A 16,276-nucleotide genomic window follows, 5' to 3' on the forward strand; every position below is an offset into this window, starting at 1 on the left:
TTTCCAAATATCATCATTTGCACAATTATTTCCATATCAGGCAAGAAGCACTCACAATATAACACAAACAAATAAACAAATAAAAATCATACATACAACAGAAAACATAAAGTAATACATTTTTGTTTTAAAGAATGTTTCGTTAAAATTTATCATATAGCAGAAAATGCATATAAGCAAATGCAGTATGTTGTAGTTCTAAATCATTTGACGGCATATCCATTGGGGTTATTGCTTTGCCAACGCCATGTGTCGACACACATTTCATCTACACCGCGAGTCGCTTTCCAACCCAAGGCCTTTTCAGCCAGGCTGGCATCAGCATAACATGTTGCCACATCACCCGAACGACGATCAACTAATTTATAATTTATATTTCTTCCTGAGGCTTTTTGGAATGCATGGACCATTTCCAAGACGGAATAGCCAACACCGGTGCCCAAATTATAGGCAAAGAAACCAGTTTCGGCTAAGTTGCGCAATTTATCTAATGCCTTGACATGACCTTCGGCCAAATCAACTATGTGAATGTAATCACGTACACCAGTACCATCTTTGGTTGGGAAATCTGAGCCGTATACCTGCAAACAATCACGTCTACCAACAGCAACTTGGGCAATGTATGGCATTAAGTTATTGGGTTCACCATTAGGATCCTCGCCAATGCGTCCACTGGGATGAGCACCAACGGGATTGAAGTAACGCAAGGAGACGACAGCCCAACGCTAAAAATGATACGAAAAAATTGAATTAAAATAAAAGTTCCATTCTCTCCCAATTTTGTTAATCATACCTTGTCAGATTTACACAAATCTTTTAGAATTTCTTCGGTAAAGTATTTGGTTTTACCATATGGACTTGTACAATTGCCCACAGGATGTTCTTCGGTGACGGGCAAAAATTGTGGCTCACCATAGACAGTAGCACTGGAACTATAAACAAATTTGAAGACATTGTTATCAGCCATTGCTTCAAGTAGAACATTTGTCCCCGTCATATTGTTGTGATAATATTGCAATGGAATACGACATGATTCACCGACCGCCTTGAGGGCAGCAAAATGTGCAACCATATCAATTTTATGCTAAAAAAAATAAAAAACAAAACAATGTTTATTAGTTGGAATTAGTTGAGGATGCAAGTAAAAGTAGTTGATAGAAAAATATATATGTATATCAGTGTGTGTCACTTCAGAACTTCGTGAAGAGAGTATTACAAATAAATATTACAAAACGGGCCATACAGCCCGAGTAAGGCCATACAGAGCAAGCCTACATATAAAAGTATGAAATCTGGCGAAAAACTGACTCAAATAGGTATTCAATAAATGAAAAAGAGGATTTGCCGGTATTCTATAAAATATATAAAAAATACCCAAGAATAGAGAGAAATATTATTTAAAAAATCAACACACTGAAAAAATGTTTTTTATAAAAATCGACACGTTCAAAAACATTCTTTAAAAAATCGACACATTCAAAAAATATAATTAAAAAATCTAAACCTTCAAAAAATATTCTTTAAATAAAAATATTTTTGAAATACAAATATTTTTTTTAAATAACCACACCTTAATGAGCCTATATATAATCTTTAAAAAAATCCATGCCTTAATAAGCCTAGAAAAAAATATATATTTTTTAAATAACCACGCCTTAATGATCCACGCTTTAAAAATTCTTAAAAAATATTCTTTTGAACAAATCCTAGCTGCAATAAGCATTAAAAAATATTATCTAAAATTACATGCCCTGAAAAAAATTATAATGCTTTAAAAATTCTTTAATAATTTTTCGATACTTATGGTCGTAAATGGTGGTCTGGGTCAAACTATTTAAAAATATGATAGTAATGATCCAACATTGTTATAAAGTTTTGAAACATTAATTGTTATCTTTTACCCTATTTTATGTTATTTTACTAAAAATAAAGTAACAAAGTAATGATCCAACATTGTTGTGAATTTTTTAAACAATCATTTTTATCTTTTACCCTACTTTATGTTATTTTACTAAAAATAAAGTAACACTCGTATCAATATTATCGACTTTTATGTTTTGAAACTTCATCAACTTAAGAAGGCAAGAAGAAGCAGACATATTAAATATTTGCTGTGTTAACATATTCTTGATAATGTATACAAAAGTATATTTTTGGTGCTGGCACTTTTTTTGTTTTTGATTCATGAAATTGAGTTATAAGCAAAAAATGCCATAACGTCGCTTATAATATCTACATTTATTTATACTGCATACGTGTTGAAAGCAAAGCAAAGAAACCTAATTGCTGTGTATATCGAAAAACTGTGATAAGAAACATTTTTTTTAATTTCTTAAAAACTTTAACAACAGCTGTACATGGGAATCTCTTATCATTAGCTATACATATATTTATTTATCAATGGTTATGCATTAAAAACAAAATTGAAGAGAACATTTTTTATTTAATTATTCAATAAAACAAAACAACAAGTCTCAAACTGAAGAGTATTATAAAAAAATGAATTAAAAGAATCTAAAATGGGCAGAACATTTTTTTTTAACATTGCCTAATTTCATACATTTATTTTCAATTTTATTTTAAATTGTGAATCATCGTTTTATGGAATAAATATAGTTTTCTTTTCATTAACAATTAGGTGAATTTATTACTGCAGATAGTAGATGTGAACATAAAACACAAATAAACATATTTCCAGGAAAATGTATTTAAAAAAACACACACGAAAACAGAAGATAAGAAGAGTCTGATTGGAATTGTGGAAATATTTTATATATGTACATTTTTACGTCATTTAAAAATGTCTGAAATTTAATTTTCCTTTGAATAAAGATCACTTATTTTTTGATTTATGATTCAAGAACGAATTGAAAAATTAAAAGTATAATAATAGGTCTGGGAAACTTTGTTATATTAATCAAACATTAGACTGAATATAAGCACAAATAAATCACAACGCATGGGTGGTGCAGTTTATTTTGCACACTAAATTTATGGCAACAACGTAATTTGTTATTGTTATCAATTCATTCCTGATCAGATAGTATATTGTTACATATTGAATTGACCACTCCAGAGTATAAGAAAATAAATTGAATTGAGTATTACATTCCACCAGTATTTGATTGAAAATAAGGAACGTCTTAAAATCGTGCTCAGCATTTTTATGTCATCAACAAAATGATATATATATATATATATATATATATCATTTTGTAAAATGGCATCGTGAAAATGTTAATTGTAAATACCAAACAATAGGCATATAATCTGTTTGTTCCCCTTTTACAATTATAATAATAAACACTTGTGCAAATATCATATTTAGTTATTGTTATTTATATACATACTATAAAGTTTATTTTTATTGTTTGTACATCACCTATAAATATGATGTTCTATACTAAGGTCAATACATTCGACATTACAATCACGTACGCAATATCTACAGCTAGAACTTGAGTGGTTACCCAAGTGTACTTTATTTATAATTTTTTTAAATAGTGTAGTACTTTGCTTTCGTAGTTACTACCACACACACATGCACTTTTCATTTATGCCAAAATAAAAATATATGCATTATAATAGATCATAAATTCTATTTAAAAATTATTGGTAACCAAAAAAGCGTAATACGTTTTTTATGCCCTCTAACAAAATAGAAAATATTCGTCGGAGGCACCATACAGTATATGGGGTAAGTGTTCCTAATGTCGGCATGTGCCAGTAGTCGGCATCTATTGTGTTAAAACTCAAATAACTAAACAATCCTGTCACTAAATATGAAAATTACCTTGAAAATATTCAAAAATGTTCTTTTTAAGATAGATACCTCTGTGTAAATGGACATAAAACTTAGATCATTCATTAGGTAAATATGTAAAAAAGAATCAGTCAGTATTGTCGACATATCGCTCATTTTTTGCGAGACAGGCATAACTAAAAAATAACGATTTTACAGAAATGTGTCTTAAGTTTTCAATTTACATTATATAGAACAGAGGAAATTCTATAGTTTCTCAATCAGAGTATGTAAAAAATATTCATATGAATTTTTTTACACAACTATTATAGCGAACAATCGTGCATCATTAACTCGAAAATCACGTTTTTGGAGTTATTCCTGTCTTGCAGCAAATGAGCGATATGTATACCCCCGGCCTAGGGTTTACGGAGGTCTACGGAAATACTACACACTGGTTTTATTATTCGCTTAATATAAGGTATATGTTTTCATCAAATAGTTGACTATCTTTGGAGAGACACCAGAAGAGGTCTATGGAAATTAATGTTTGAATGTTTGTGGGGGAGGTAGCAGAAGGAGTGGATCGATGAGTCCCATCTCCGGGATTGGAAAAAGTATTAGGATTTGCAAAGTTTGGATCAAATCAGACACATACAATTAGCTTGATATTGAATTAACAAATTTTCAAAACGTTTGTGGGGTGTACCAGAAACTGTGCCGATAAGTCCCACCTTACAACAATATACAGTCTCGATTAAAATGATCTTGCATTGGTAAAAAATTAATTTTCAGATGTTAATAAGTTAGGGTCATTCCCCATCTTGGAACATTACATTCGCTTAATATTAGATTCATACAAATAGAAAATGTTGAGCCAAAAATTGTCTTTTTGGTCCAAACCAAAATTGGAACCAAAAACCAATTTTTCGATGAGGCACAATTGGCTGTGGGTATAAACATTAGAGGGCATGTTTTAAGGTCTCGAAAGTATACAAAAATAAAATATATGATTATTACCCTGCCTTGTCCTATAATTGTAAAAAATTCCAATTTTCAGAAAATATTTTAATAATTTTGATGCGGTAAAATAAGTCGGTGTTTTCCTATAGTCGACATATGGGTGAAAAATAAGCATTTTTCAGTAATTATTTGTTCAAACCACAATAGTTAACATGGTTTTTATCTCAAACCTTTTTAACCTATAAAGTGATTGTAGCCGAATTTTAATACTATTACTAACAAGACCACAAACTGGCATCTTCTAACTATATATGCAGGATAAATTGATTTTTACATTCCATTTCAAACTCATCGACATAATTCCATTGTTTTATTTTTAATTTTTAGTCCACAGTCCGAATACAACCGCCTCGCCGGCTGTATAACGTTACATTTTTACTTAATCTTATCCCAAGATATATAATCGACATATTTAGGATCTTACGAAGTTTTGTTGTGGAAAAAAATCTAATTTTTATTTAAATAGGTATATGGAATTTTTAATTTAGTTGTAATTCACATCTACAACTTACAAAATGTATACCCCGCTCTTAAAAAAATATAAAAAAAACTTGATTTACAAAGTAATTCATCAAAATTAGGTTAAATATCGGTCAATGAACCACATACATACACACGAACGTACGTTACTGTACAAACATCATTTTTCATTAACATCTTAAAAAACACACATGCGCAAACGCAGTCTAAATATTAATTGGCAAATTAGGCGAGGGACCTGGTACTTCACCACTTAGAAATACATAAATTTAAAAAATATATTGAATTAACATACCTCTTGAAAAACAGAACGCACTTGTTCACGATCTGTTATATCGACACGATAGAAGTGAACCTTCTTTCCGGTTATCTCTTGGACACGATTCAAGGCTTCGGGTAATTTAGCTGTACCGGAACTGTAGGCATTACAAAGATTGTCAACACAGACGACATTATAGCCAGCATTGAGCATCTCCAAAACAGTGTGCGAGCCAATATAACCAGCTCCTCCGGTTACCAGAACAGTTGGGGGAGCCATTATGAAATGTTGTTATTTGTAATTATTGTTTTTAACTGGAACAGTGAAGGTAAACGAAAGTGTAAGTAGATAAAATTTCACATTTTTTTATATAATAAATATAGCGATAGGCATGATTTATTTTGAACAGCAACTGACGTCAGCAAAATGTATAAAAAACCAAACTATATCAATAATATATTTCAACAATTACCAACAATAATGGGAATTGATGAGCTAGCAATTATTTTATTGTTGTTTTTGTTTGCCCTTTGCTAACTGATGAGCTTCTTGGTCTAGTAATATATAATTTGAATATTTTTTTTACATAAGTTCTTGCCGTTATTTCCGTTGTTGCCAATGTTCCCACAAGATCGTTTACCCAAATACTTCCTCCGCTGGTATTCTGATGTGTAAACAAACACGTTGTCAAAACGTTATAAACGAAGACTAATGTTTGGAAACTGTGGCTCTTTGATGATCATTAAGGTGGAGATGTGATTGTACTCTTCTACCGGTCAGACAACAAATCTCGCCCCCTCCCAACCACAAGAAGGCATGAGAGCTGGTAGTTTGTTTGTGTACTAAACGCACCAGCAAGCAGCAAGGTGAGTAGAATATGAGGAAGATGAGCAGCTGCTTGTCAGTCATCGTCATTTTAATTCAAAAATTAAGAAAAAAAAACAACAACAACGTCGTCGTCGTCGACACCACACAAACTCATCCACTCATTCATTTAGTTATTCGCTTCAAGTGGTTGTAAATTATAGATGCTGACCTCTGTTAATAATAGAATTTGGCTTGGGAATTTAAAATGGCCAAATCTTAACGCCCTTTTTCATAACGTTTTCATTTCGCTACTGTTATTAATCACATACGCACACACAACACTCATCAATATGCCAAGAATTCGCAGTAGAGTTCATTAACAACAATTTCACTTGTTTTCCCCCTCCAACAACAACGGAAAAAACTTTCTTAGCTTTTTTGCCATAAAGCACTAAATCACACACACAGCTCACTCTCACTACTCACAGGTATAGAAGTTCCGCCGCAATACAGCACAACACGACCGCCAACCGATGTTTCTTTCGGACTGGGAGTCCACTTGCTCTGCCTATAGCTTTTTATTTGTATGTTCTTACTTTGGGGTTCTGCTATCGCCACCACTCTCAGTTATTATCTCAAATCAGGCGGCACACACAATCATGCACTCGCGCAATCATATGTTTACATTTGTTTTCCCAGTGTTTAATCATTGACTGATAACGTGTTTTTATACAATACCATCTTCAGTGCTTGGAGTGCATTCTATTTAATCATCTAATTCGAAAAGTATATAGTTTTTGAAAACACTTGACACGAATTTTACAAAATTATTATCAAAACACGAAAGAAACATGCATAAATGTTCTTTGAGAGCATGGTGGTATTCTCCCCCCGTTTAAACATACAAATTCTCTCTCTCAGTACGACCTATTGAAAGTGGATTATTTGATAGATTAGTTAAATGGTTTGTGACAGATATTTGAAGTTGTTAGTTAAAGGATGTTCACATTAGAGTATTTGTCCTTGAAGGCTTTAATAATTGTTCTGTTCCCGTACTACAAGAATCTACTATTTTGTTCGATATCATAAAGGAAAATTTGTTATCATAGTAAAAAATAGTAGATTTTTGTAGCACGGGAACAAAAAGAAGTACATACCGCTTATTTGCTGCAAGAGAGGCATAACTCAAATAACGTGATTTTCTAGTTAATGCTTCACAAGTGTTCTCTATAATAGACCTTGGGGGTTACTCTGTATTGCGTTGCGAAAGCCAGTGCGATGCGAAAGCTAAATGCGTTAAGAGTGCAATTTGGTACTCTGTATCGCTCACGCAAACGCATTCGCAAAATAAATCGAAAATAGGGCAACACTAGCACCACAACGTAAACAATAACGAAGAATGACAAAAGGAAACGTCAAAAAATTGTTAATAAAAACATATTTTTATGTGGTACGAGTGTTTTTTTTTTAAACAAAAATGATGAACCAACTAAAAAAAGAATTTTAAGAGATCGATCAAATATACTCTACCTAAGTGAACACGGGTATGAAAATAGAAGTACGAATAATGTGACAAACGTTTTCAAATATTTAATTTTTATAAATTTGTACAAAATGTTCGTCTCAATAAAGATGCGTTTATGTTTTTAATAAACGCTATTAAAAATGACCTCGTCGTTCCAAATGGATCCACAGCAATTCCAACTCCAATAAAAGTGGCCGCTGCTTTGAAATTGCTTGGACAAGGTGGTTATCAACACCAACCTGTAAATATGCACACATAGTTTCACATTTTATATATAAAATATAAAACATTACTTTTTTCCAACCAGCGACATCTCTTCCAGGAGGTCCATCTGAATTAAGGTCATCATCCTGTTTTCTCTACAATTTTTTGGCGCGTCGTTTCGCATTTGAACTCTGCAACTGGCCCCTTTCCAAATCGCTGTGTTGCACCATAAAATCTACTAAAGTTTGGAACTGACGGTGCTGAGTCGTCAACTGTAACTTTTTTGGCTTTCACCCAAAATAATTATCAATTTAGATATAAATAAAAACTTTAATTGTGCTTATTTACATGTTTCGCTTCATTTGCGTTTGCTATTTTGTTAACGCAAGATATTTGCGTTTAACGAACGAGTTTGACATGCGTTTTCGTATTACAGATTGCGGTGATGCCACATTTGCGTAAAGTAGATGCGAAAGGAGATACGAAAACGAATTAGAGAGTACCAATTACGCGATGCGATACAATTTTTCTTAGTGTGGTTTTATATTTGTCGGGATCGGGATCGGTGTTGAGAGTTTCTCTCTCTCAGTGGTAAATTGTGAATTGTGTTGGAAAACATTACCACAGGTAGGAACAAAAAAGTGCGAAAAGGTACCTAAAATTCTACTTCAAATGATAATAAATCATAATTATCGAGAAATATTGGCCAATATTTATACCAGCTATTTGCATAAATAATATATGTTATAATTTAAGCGTAAATGTATTCACGAATAATAAAAAATCTAATTTTTGCTTTGGTACGTTTATGTCAATTCGTACTTTTTGTGAACAAAAAGTACGCTTGTTACAAAATTAAAAATAGCGCAACTCTAATTACTCTCTCAAGAGAGAGAAACTCTCAACAACGATCCCGATCCCGACAAATATAAAACCACACTTACGCATCGCAATACAGAGTAACCCCCCTTATGTTGTGTAAAAAAAATAATAGGAATATCTCTTACACACTCTAATTTAAAGTGTGAGTAAATTGAAAACTTAAAACGCATTTTCTGCAAAATTATGTTTTTTGAGTTATGCCTGTCTTGCAGCAAATGAGCGAAATATATTAAATTTGTTTTTTTACTTCAACACTTACTATTTATAACAATTTAGAACTATAATTTACTTAAAAATGAAGCTACTCAGATCAGAATAACCGTCTGAAATACCGATAAAAAGTTTCGGCTTAGTGCACATAAACTGTTAACCATTTCGTGGTTTCAAAAGTATAGGACTTCCATTTTTTATATTCAGTTGACTATCTTCCAAATATAAAATTGTATAAATAAACCAAATTGCCGTATTTGAGGTGCTGATGTAATTATTCAAAAAACATGTGGTTTCAACAAGGCGGTCCTACATGGAAAAACACAAATCGAGCAAATATGACTTTATTGCCAGAGACACTTCGTGGTCGCAATCAAAACCCAAAATTCGTCAAGTATGGCTGAGATACCCCCCAATTTGTGCCAAAAAGAGGTCGAAAATAAGCTGAAAAGAATTAACAGTTCGCCTGGAGGTAATTTAAATGATGTAGTGTTTCACACATGTATATACCGTGCCTTTATAAGGGAATACTTTGCAAAATGTAGCCGCATATTTTTGTATCCCGTACTCTTGCTCTTCTATTTTAAGGCAAAATGTTCACTATACAAAGGCAAAATTTATACAAATGTATTTAATGTAAACGTCTGGCATTTCTTCATTCCATATTAATTTTCAATTCAATCATCTGTAAATTATATAATTTTACAATAATTTTACTTCACAAATATATCCTCTGTAAAATTTAAAATGTTTGGCCATTAAAGTACGGGAATACATCTACTTCTCCTAAAATGTATGAAAAAATATATCACACTATCTGAACACTTGTTATTTGACATACTTATGCATGTGAATAGCTTAATGATTACTAAATATGTGGTTGTACCAACTACTCAGCAGTCTGCAGGCATTATCAGCTGTCTATCCCATTCGTAACAGGTGGAACGTTTTTCAATATTTCTGCAGTTGGTAAAAAAAATCACTCTGCATTGCCCTGCATTATTTTGACGTGCAAAAAATTAAATAAAAATGTCGAAATTATTCAAAGCCGTAAGTTTTATTAGACATTAATCAATGGCCGTTATACGACAATTGGAAACAATGATACGTGAACGTCTTATGCCCAGCTGAACAAGTTTCATTTGTTATTGTTATGTCATACCTGGAGGGCAGAGGCAGATACAATGCAGATCTTTTTGATTTCTAGATATCGTATAAGGGTCTAAGATTCTAACCTAATGTGGATATTAAACATGGCATTTCTATTTACAGAGCACCGGTTTAACTGGATTGGCTGTTTCCACCAATCCCCATCACACACTGTCGGCTTTGTATGGCAAAATTTTGAGAGCTGTCGCCAAAATGCCACAAGATGCTGCCTATCGTAAATATACCGAACAAATCGTTCAACAACGTTCGAAAGCCGTAGAAGCTGTAAGTGTTTGTTATATTATCCGTTGTTGTTTTTCTTTTAATTTGTGTTAATTCTTTGCAGCATAAGGATATTCCCTCTTTGGAAAAGGCCATTGGCTGTGGTCAAGTTGAAGAATTGATTGTCCAAGCCGAAAACGAATTGGTATTGGCACGTAAAATGTTGGGCTGGAAACCATGGGAAAAGCTGGTACAACCTGCACCAGCCAAACAATGGGATTGGCCACCAGCTCAAATTAGTGAACCAAAACTTTAAACAAATAAAAATAGTGGAATTTGTTTTGTGAATGCAATTCATAACGAAAGTACATTTGTAAGAATTTGTTAATTGAAATATTTTCTCCCAAGAATAATGTTAATTTTGAACAGCATAATGACAGATTTGTCGATCTGAGATATCCGTATGATGAACTAATAAATACCGTTTATTTACAAACAAAATTTATTCTTATATCCTCTAAAGTGACGTAAAAATTTAAAGGGGAAGTAGGTATATTTGATTTTCCATTTTAACAATTTCAAAAGTTTTACCACTTTTTGAGTACTCGCGGGTTTTTTTTTTTGAAAATTTTACCACATGTTGTCCTTGGCGTCCTGGGGGGTTACTCTGTATTGCGTTGCGAAAGCAAGTGCGATGCGAAAGCTAAATGCGTTAAGAGTACAATTTGGTACTCTGTAACGTTCACGCAAACGCATTCGCAAACTAAATTGAAAATAGGGCAACACTGTCGCCACAAAGTAAACAATAACGAAGAATGACAAAAGGAAACGTCAAAAAATTGTAAATGAAAACATATTTTTGTGTGGTACGAGTGTTTTTTTAAACAAAAATGATGAACGAATTAAAAAAAAAGAATTTTATGAGATCTATCAAATATACTCTCCCTAAGTGACCACGGGTATGAAAATATAAGTACGAATTTATTATGTGACAAATGTTTTCAAATATTTAATTTTTATAGATTTATATAAAATGTCTCAATAAAGATTCGTTTATGTATTTTTTAAACGCTCATCGTTTCAAATATATCCATAACAATTCCAACTCCAATAAAAGGGGCCGCTGCTTTGAAATTGCTTGGACAAGGTGGTTATCAACACCAACCTATAAATATGCACACATAGTTTCACATTTTATATAAAAAAAATAATATATTACTTTTTCCAACCACCGACATCTTTTACAGGAGGTCAATTTGAATTGAGGTCATCAGACAGTTGTGTCCACAAATTGTTGGCGCGTTGTTTCGTATTTGAACTCTGCAACTGTCCCTTTGCCAAATCACTGTGTTGCCCCATAAAATCTACTGAAGTTAGGAACTGACGTTGCTGAGCCTGTAACTGTGACTTTTTTGCCTTTTACTTAAAATAATTTATGTTTCGCTTCCTTTGCGTTTGCTATTTTGTTAACGCAAGATATTTGCGCTTAACGAACGAGTTTGACATGCGTTTTCGTATTACAGAGTGCGGTGATGCTACATTTGCGTAAAGTAGATGCGAAAGGAGATACGAAAACGAATTAGAGAGTACCAATTACGCGATGCGTTACAATTTTTCTCACGCATCGCAATACAGAGTAGCCCCCCTGATTACAACGATACAATATATATCGGATATAGGAAACTCAAAAAGCCAGAGATTTCTTTCTTATAAGCTTTCTTTTCATATATGGAATTATCGGATATAGGGAAGTTGTTTTTTATAGGCGTACATACGCATATAAGTTGTTTCTTATAGGCGTATCATACGCATAAAATATTTTCTTATATGAAACGTTTTCAAATACATTTGTCCCCGTTTTTCTTATATGAAGCAATTTTTACACTGAGAAGATGCAAAAAGGCTCGGTGTTTTTGATAATCTTTCTTATATGCGATTTTTTCTTATATGAGATGTGCTTATATCCGATATCTACTATATATACTTATCGGCATTTCCGGAGATATGTGCTTCCAAACTTCCGTTTACTATGGCAATATGGGTATCATTTTAATGCGTTTGAAGTTCTGATTACACAAACACTATTCAAATTAAAAGGAGATACAGTCGCGTAGACGGAGTTGCCATCTGTCCATAGGAGGAAATTTTAAATCTCAATTTACAAACACTATTCTAATTAAAATGAGATTCGCTCGCGTATTTACCATCTGTATATAAGAGGATCTGGCAACGCTATGCCTGAGTAGTCGTGGTTTTTAATCATCGCAGCTGATCGTTGAAAAAAATACAATTTCTACTTCTACTTGCATACATGCAGTGAATATGTTGATTGCATTTTGATACTTTATTAAAATTTGTGAAGAATTGCGTGGAATATTATAGATCGACTCATTATATCTCGCCATAAAATTATCATCGAATCTGAAGTTATTGCATAATTGTTGCTTTTGATTTATTGTTGGATAACTGTTGCTGCATGCTGAATTGTTGTTTTGTTATTCTGTTGTTGCATGCTGATTGTTTTTTTTCTGCGGCTGTGATTTATTGTACCAAAAATGCCGAAAGTACTAAAGTGTGGTATTTGTAGCGACTCAATTACCAAGACACAAGGATGCATAATGTGTCGACTATGCTCTAATTGGTTACATGCTTCCTGTGCCAACATTTCTGAGAAGGATTTGTCTGCATTGCGAGCAATGAAATACGCTCATTACATTTGTACAAAATGCGACACGGGTCTTCAAACCAATCACAATAGTGGAGTAGCTGATGAGATACGAAATCTGAATACAAAGTTTGATGGCTTTATTTTAAATAATCAAACTGAGCAAAACTCAATAAAATCAGCATTAAATGATATTAAGAATGAAATGTGCTCATGCTTTTCAGAGCTTAAGGCTGAAATTGGCAGCTGCAAGGAACAAATAAAAAATGTGGAAGCTAGTACTTCATCAAAAATAACCGAACTTGAAACAGAGATTAATGTCCTGCACCGAAGACTCAATCGTGCCGACATCCTGATTGGTGGACTACCAGCGGGATTACCTGATTTGATTGCACCTGTTCTGGCGTTAGGTACATTTTTTAATGTGCCTCTATCAAGCCCCGACATTAACCATGTTTCATACATAAGTAGAAAAACACAAATACTTGTTAAATTTAATAATGTATCGATAAGAGATTCGATAATGAAGGAGTATTACAAGACGAGGGCTCTCAAAATTAGTGACCTGATCGTGGGAACAGGTGATGACTTGTCTAACCGAGTTTATCTGAATGAACATTTTTCTCCTGGTGCAGCTCAACTCAATTCCTTATGTAAGAAACTGCGAAGACAAAATATTATTGTCAAATTTAAAATCTTGAACTCGAATAAACCAAAGGCAAAACTATTGTTACCCAGTGGGGCAGATATTTACGCTGATGTCGAAAAATGCACCTCTTTGTTAAATGGAACTGAATCTATGCCATCTTAAAGTCATTTAAATGCTATTTTATATTATTGTATGTAACATAAGTCTTTCATCTTTTTTTCTAATGATCAGCTGTATGATTTGTTTATATTTTTTCTATATTTTGAATTTTTTGATATGAATTTATATTCTAGCGTTTTTATATTAAATATATTATTTTGGCTCCCCTCTTCTAAATTGTTATCTTATGATGTCTCTTAATGACAACCTCGGTCCAGTTGTAAACAGTAGCTCTTATATAAAGTCTGTCCTATGCTCAAATAAGAATAATTTCAAAGTCGCCCACTTAAACTGCCGTAGTATAAAACCCCAACTTAAAATTGATGAAATAAGACATGTAATTAATGATAGCATGTTTCACATATTTGCTGTATCAGAAACATGGCTTTCATCTGATGTATGTAGTAACGCAGTTTCTATTTCAGGATATAAATTGTGTCGCAATGATCGGAAAATTGCTGGTAGAGGTGGGGGTGTCGGGATGTATATAAAAAATGAAGTACCATATAAAACCATTTTTCAGATTTCTATGATCGGTTGTGAATCTCTATTTATAGAGTTAGTTTTTGACAATGTAAAGACCCTTGTTGGCGTGGTTTACTTGCCATCTGGCAATTTACTAAATTTTGAATATAATCATAGAGATCTTTTCTCCAGATATTCGAATATTGTCGTATTAGGGGATTTTAATCTAAATCTATTTGATGTTCCAAAAGCAAATAATGTCCGTGCTTTCTGTACCCGATACAATATGTCCATAATACACAACAGCAAACCAACACATTTCGACCTAAGTAGAAGGTCGACATCACTAATTGATTTCATGCTAGTCAGTGATGTCTCTTTAATAAAACTCTCCGACCAAGTTCAATGTCCGTCTGTATCTGACCATGCCCTTATATTTGCTTCTCTCTACTTTAATATTCATTGTCCGTCTGAGTTTATATATCGAGATTATAATACAATTAATTGGGAACATTTATTTTCTATCCTAGATAACTTTGATGCTAATGCATATTCTTGTACAGCTGATGTGAACATAAAATGTAAGCTCATTATGAATCTGTTTGGTGATCTTTTTTCATGTGTACCTATTGTTCGAAAGAAAATACATCATAGATCTGACCGTTGGATTGAAGCTAGAAATGTTGTTTTTGCCAGATCGATTAGAGACCTCGCCTTTTCCGCTTTTCAATCTAATCGATCCCAAGAAAATTGGTCTTTGTACTGCAAATATCGGAATAAGGCGAGAACGGTAACACGCAGGGCAAAAAGGAAATACTATTCAAGACTTTTCGGAAATGCTGATTCCAGTAGGATGTGGAAAATATTAAAAAATTCCGGATGTTTTGATTATGATAAGCCTGAAATTAATATGAATGAATGATATTAATAATTTTTTTGCGCATAATAATTCCTTGTCCGCGGGTGAAATTAATTTTAATGAGTTCCCTGACACTATGCCTTCATTCTCTTTTCGGTGTGTTTCAGACGTTGAGATTTTCGAGGCTCTTGCCAATATCAAGTCTAAATCGGTTGGTGTTGACGAAATACCGATACATTTCATCAAGTTGGTCTATCCGTATATATCGAACTATATTTCACAGTTAGTGAATAATATACTGACGAGTTCAGTTTTTCCTCAGGCATGGAAAATAGCTCGGGTGGTGCCCATTCCGAAATTGAAGAATATTAATAGCCCAGATGATCTTCGTCCCATCTCAATACTACCAGCATTGTCCAAAGTAGTGGAAATCGTTATAAAAAATCAAATTTTAGAGCAAACATCAAGATTAATAACAGATAATCAATATGCTTTCAGAAAGGGTCACAGTGCTACACATTTGCTTTTGAAGGCCACGGATTTTATTCGGCAAAATATTAATGAGGGCAAAGTAAATGTATTGGTATCTCTTGACATTTCAAAAGCTTTTAACTCAGTAAATGTTGAACATATGATTACTAAACTAAGGGAAAAATTCAACTTTTCAGTAACCGCATGTCGACTAATCCACTCATATCTTACAGGGAGATTTCAATTTGTTGATGTTAAAGGTTTTTGGTCTGAAACGGTTCCACTTTACAATGGTATTCCACAAGGTTCCGTATTAGGTCCTCTACTGTTTATACTGTATGTAAATGATTTACACGAGTATGTGGAGTCGGAAACTTGCAAAACATACCAGTTTGCCGATGATATATTTCTGATATTTACTGGGTACAATGATAATATATTATTTTTTGAGAGTACAATAAATGCATGTCTTCAGCAATTTTTGTGTTGGGCATCTATAAATTGT

General features: G+C 33.0%; 2 protein-coding genes across 2 annotated transcripts; one reads left to right on the forward strand and one right to left on the reverse strand.

The window, feature by feature from the left end:
- Positions 1–202: 202 nt before the first annotated feature.
- Positions 203–5,813, reverse strand: LOC133322823 (UDP-glucose 4-epimerase). Its single transcript, XM_061531778.1, has 3 exons — positions 5,541–5,813; positions 794–1,084; positions 203–725 (listed from the first exon to the last, which is right to left on the reverse strand). The coding sequence occupies exons 1-3, from the start codon at positions 5,781–5,783 to the stop codon at positions 204–206; spliced, it is 1,056 nt and encodes a 351-aa protein (XP_061387762.1). The 5' UTR covers positions 5,784–5,813; the 3' UTR covers position 203.
- Positions 5,814–10,392: 4,579 nt separating this feature from the next.
- Positions 10,393–10,829, forward strand: LOC133322818 (NADH dehydrogenase [ubiquinone] 1 alpha subcomplex subunit 5; the record flags this gene model as incomplete). The annotated part of the gene is made up of 2 exons (XM_061531772.1): positions 10,393–10,566; positions 10,628–10,829. Coding segments are annotated over 2 exons (366 nt in total), but the record flags the coding sequence as incomplete, so codon positions are not given.
- Positions 10,830–16,276: the final 5,447 nt, after the last annotated feature.

Source organism: Musca vetustissima, unplaced genomic scaffold (genome assembly GCF_032173495.1).
Source record: "Musca vetustissima isolate MV318-11 ecotype Yass unplaced genomic scaffold, APGP_CSIRO_Mvet_v1 utg4342, whole genome shotgun sequence".
Classification (NCBI taxonomy): domain Eukaryota; kingdom Metazoa; phylum Arthropoda; class Insecta; order Diptera; family Muscidae; genus Musca; species Musca vetustissima.

Bases quoted from the DNA above. Each gene is read 5' to 3' on its own strand.
- LOC133322823 (XM_061531778.1), bottom strand. From the start codon at position 5,783: ATGGCTCCCCCAACTGTTCTGGTAACCGGAGGAGCTGGTTATATTGGC. The intron at 1,085-5,540 runs GTATGTTAATTC...TATTTTTTTTAG, and splicing joins TGCGTTCTGTTTTTCAAGAG to CATAAAATTGATATGGTTGC. The intron at 726-793 runs GTATGATTAACA...TATCATTTTTAG, and splicing joins ATTTGTGTAAATCTGACAAG to CGTTGGGCTGTCGTCTCCTT.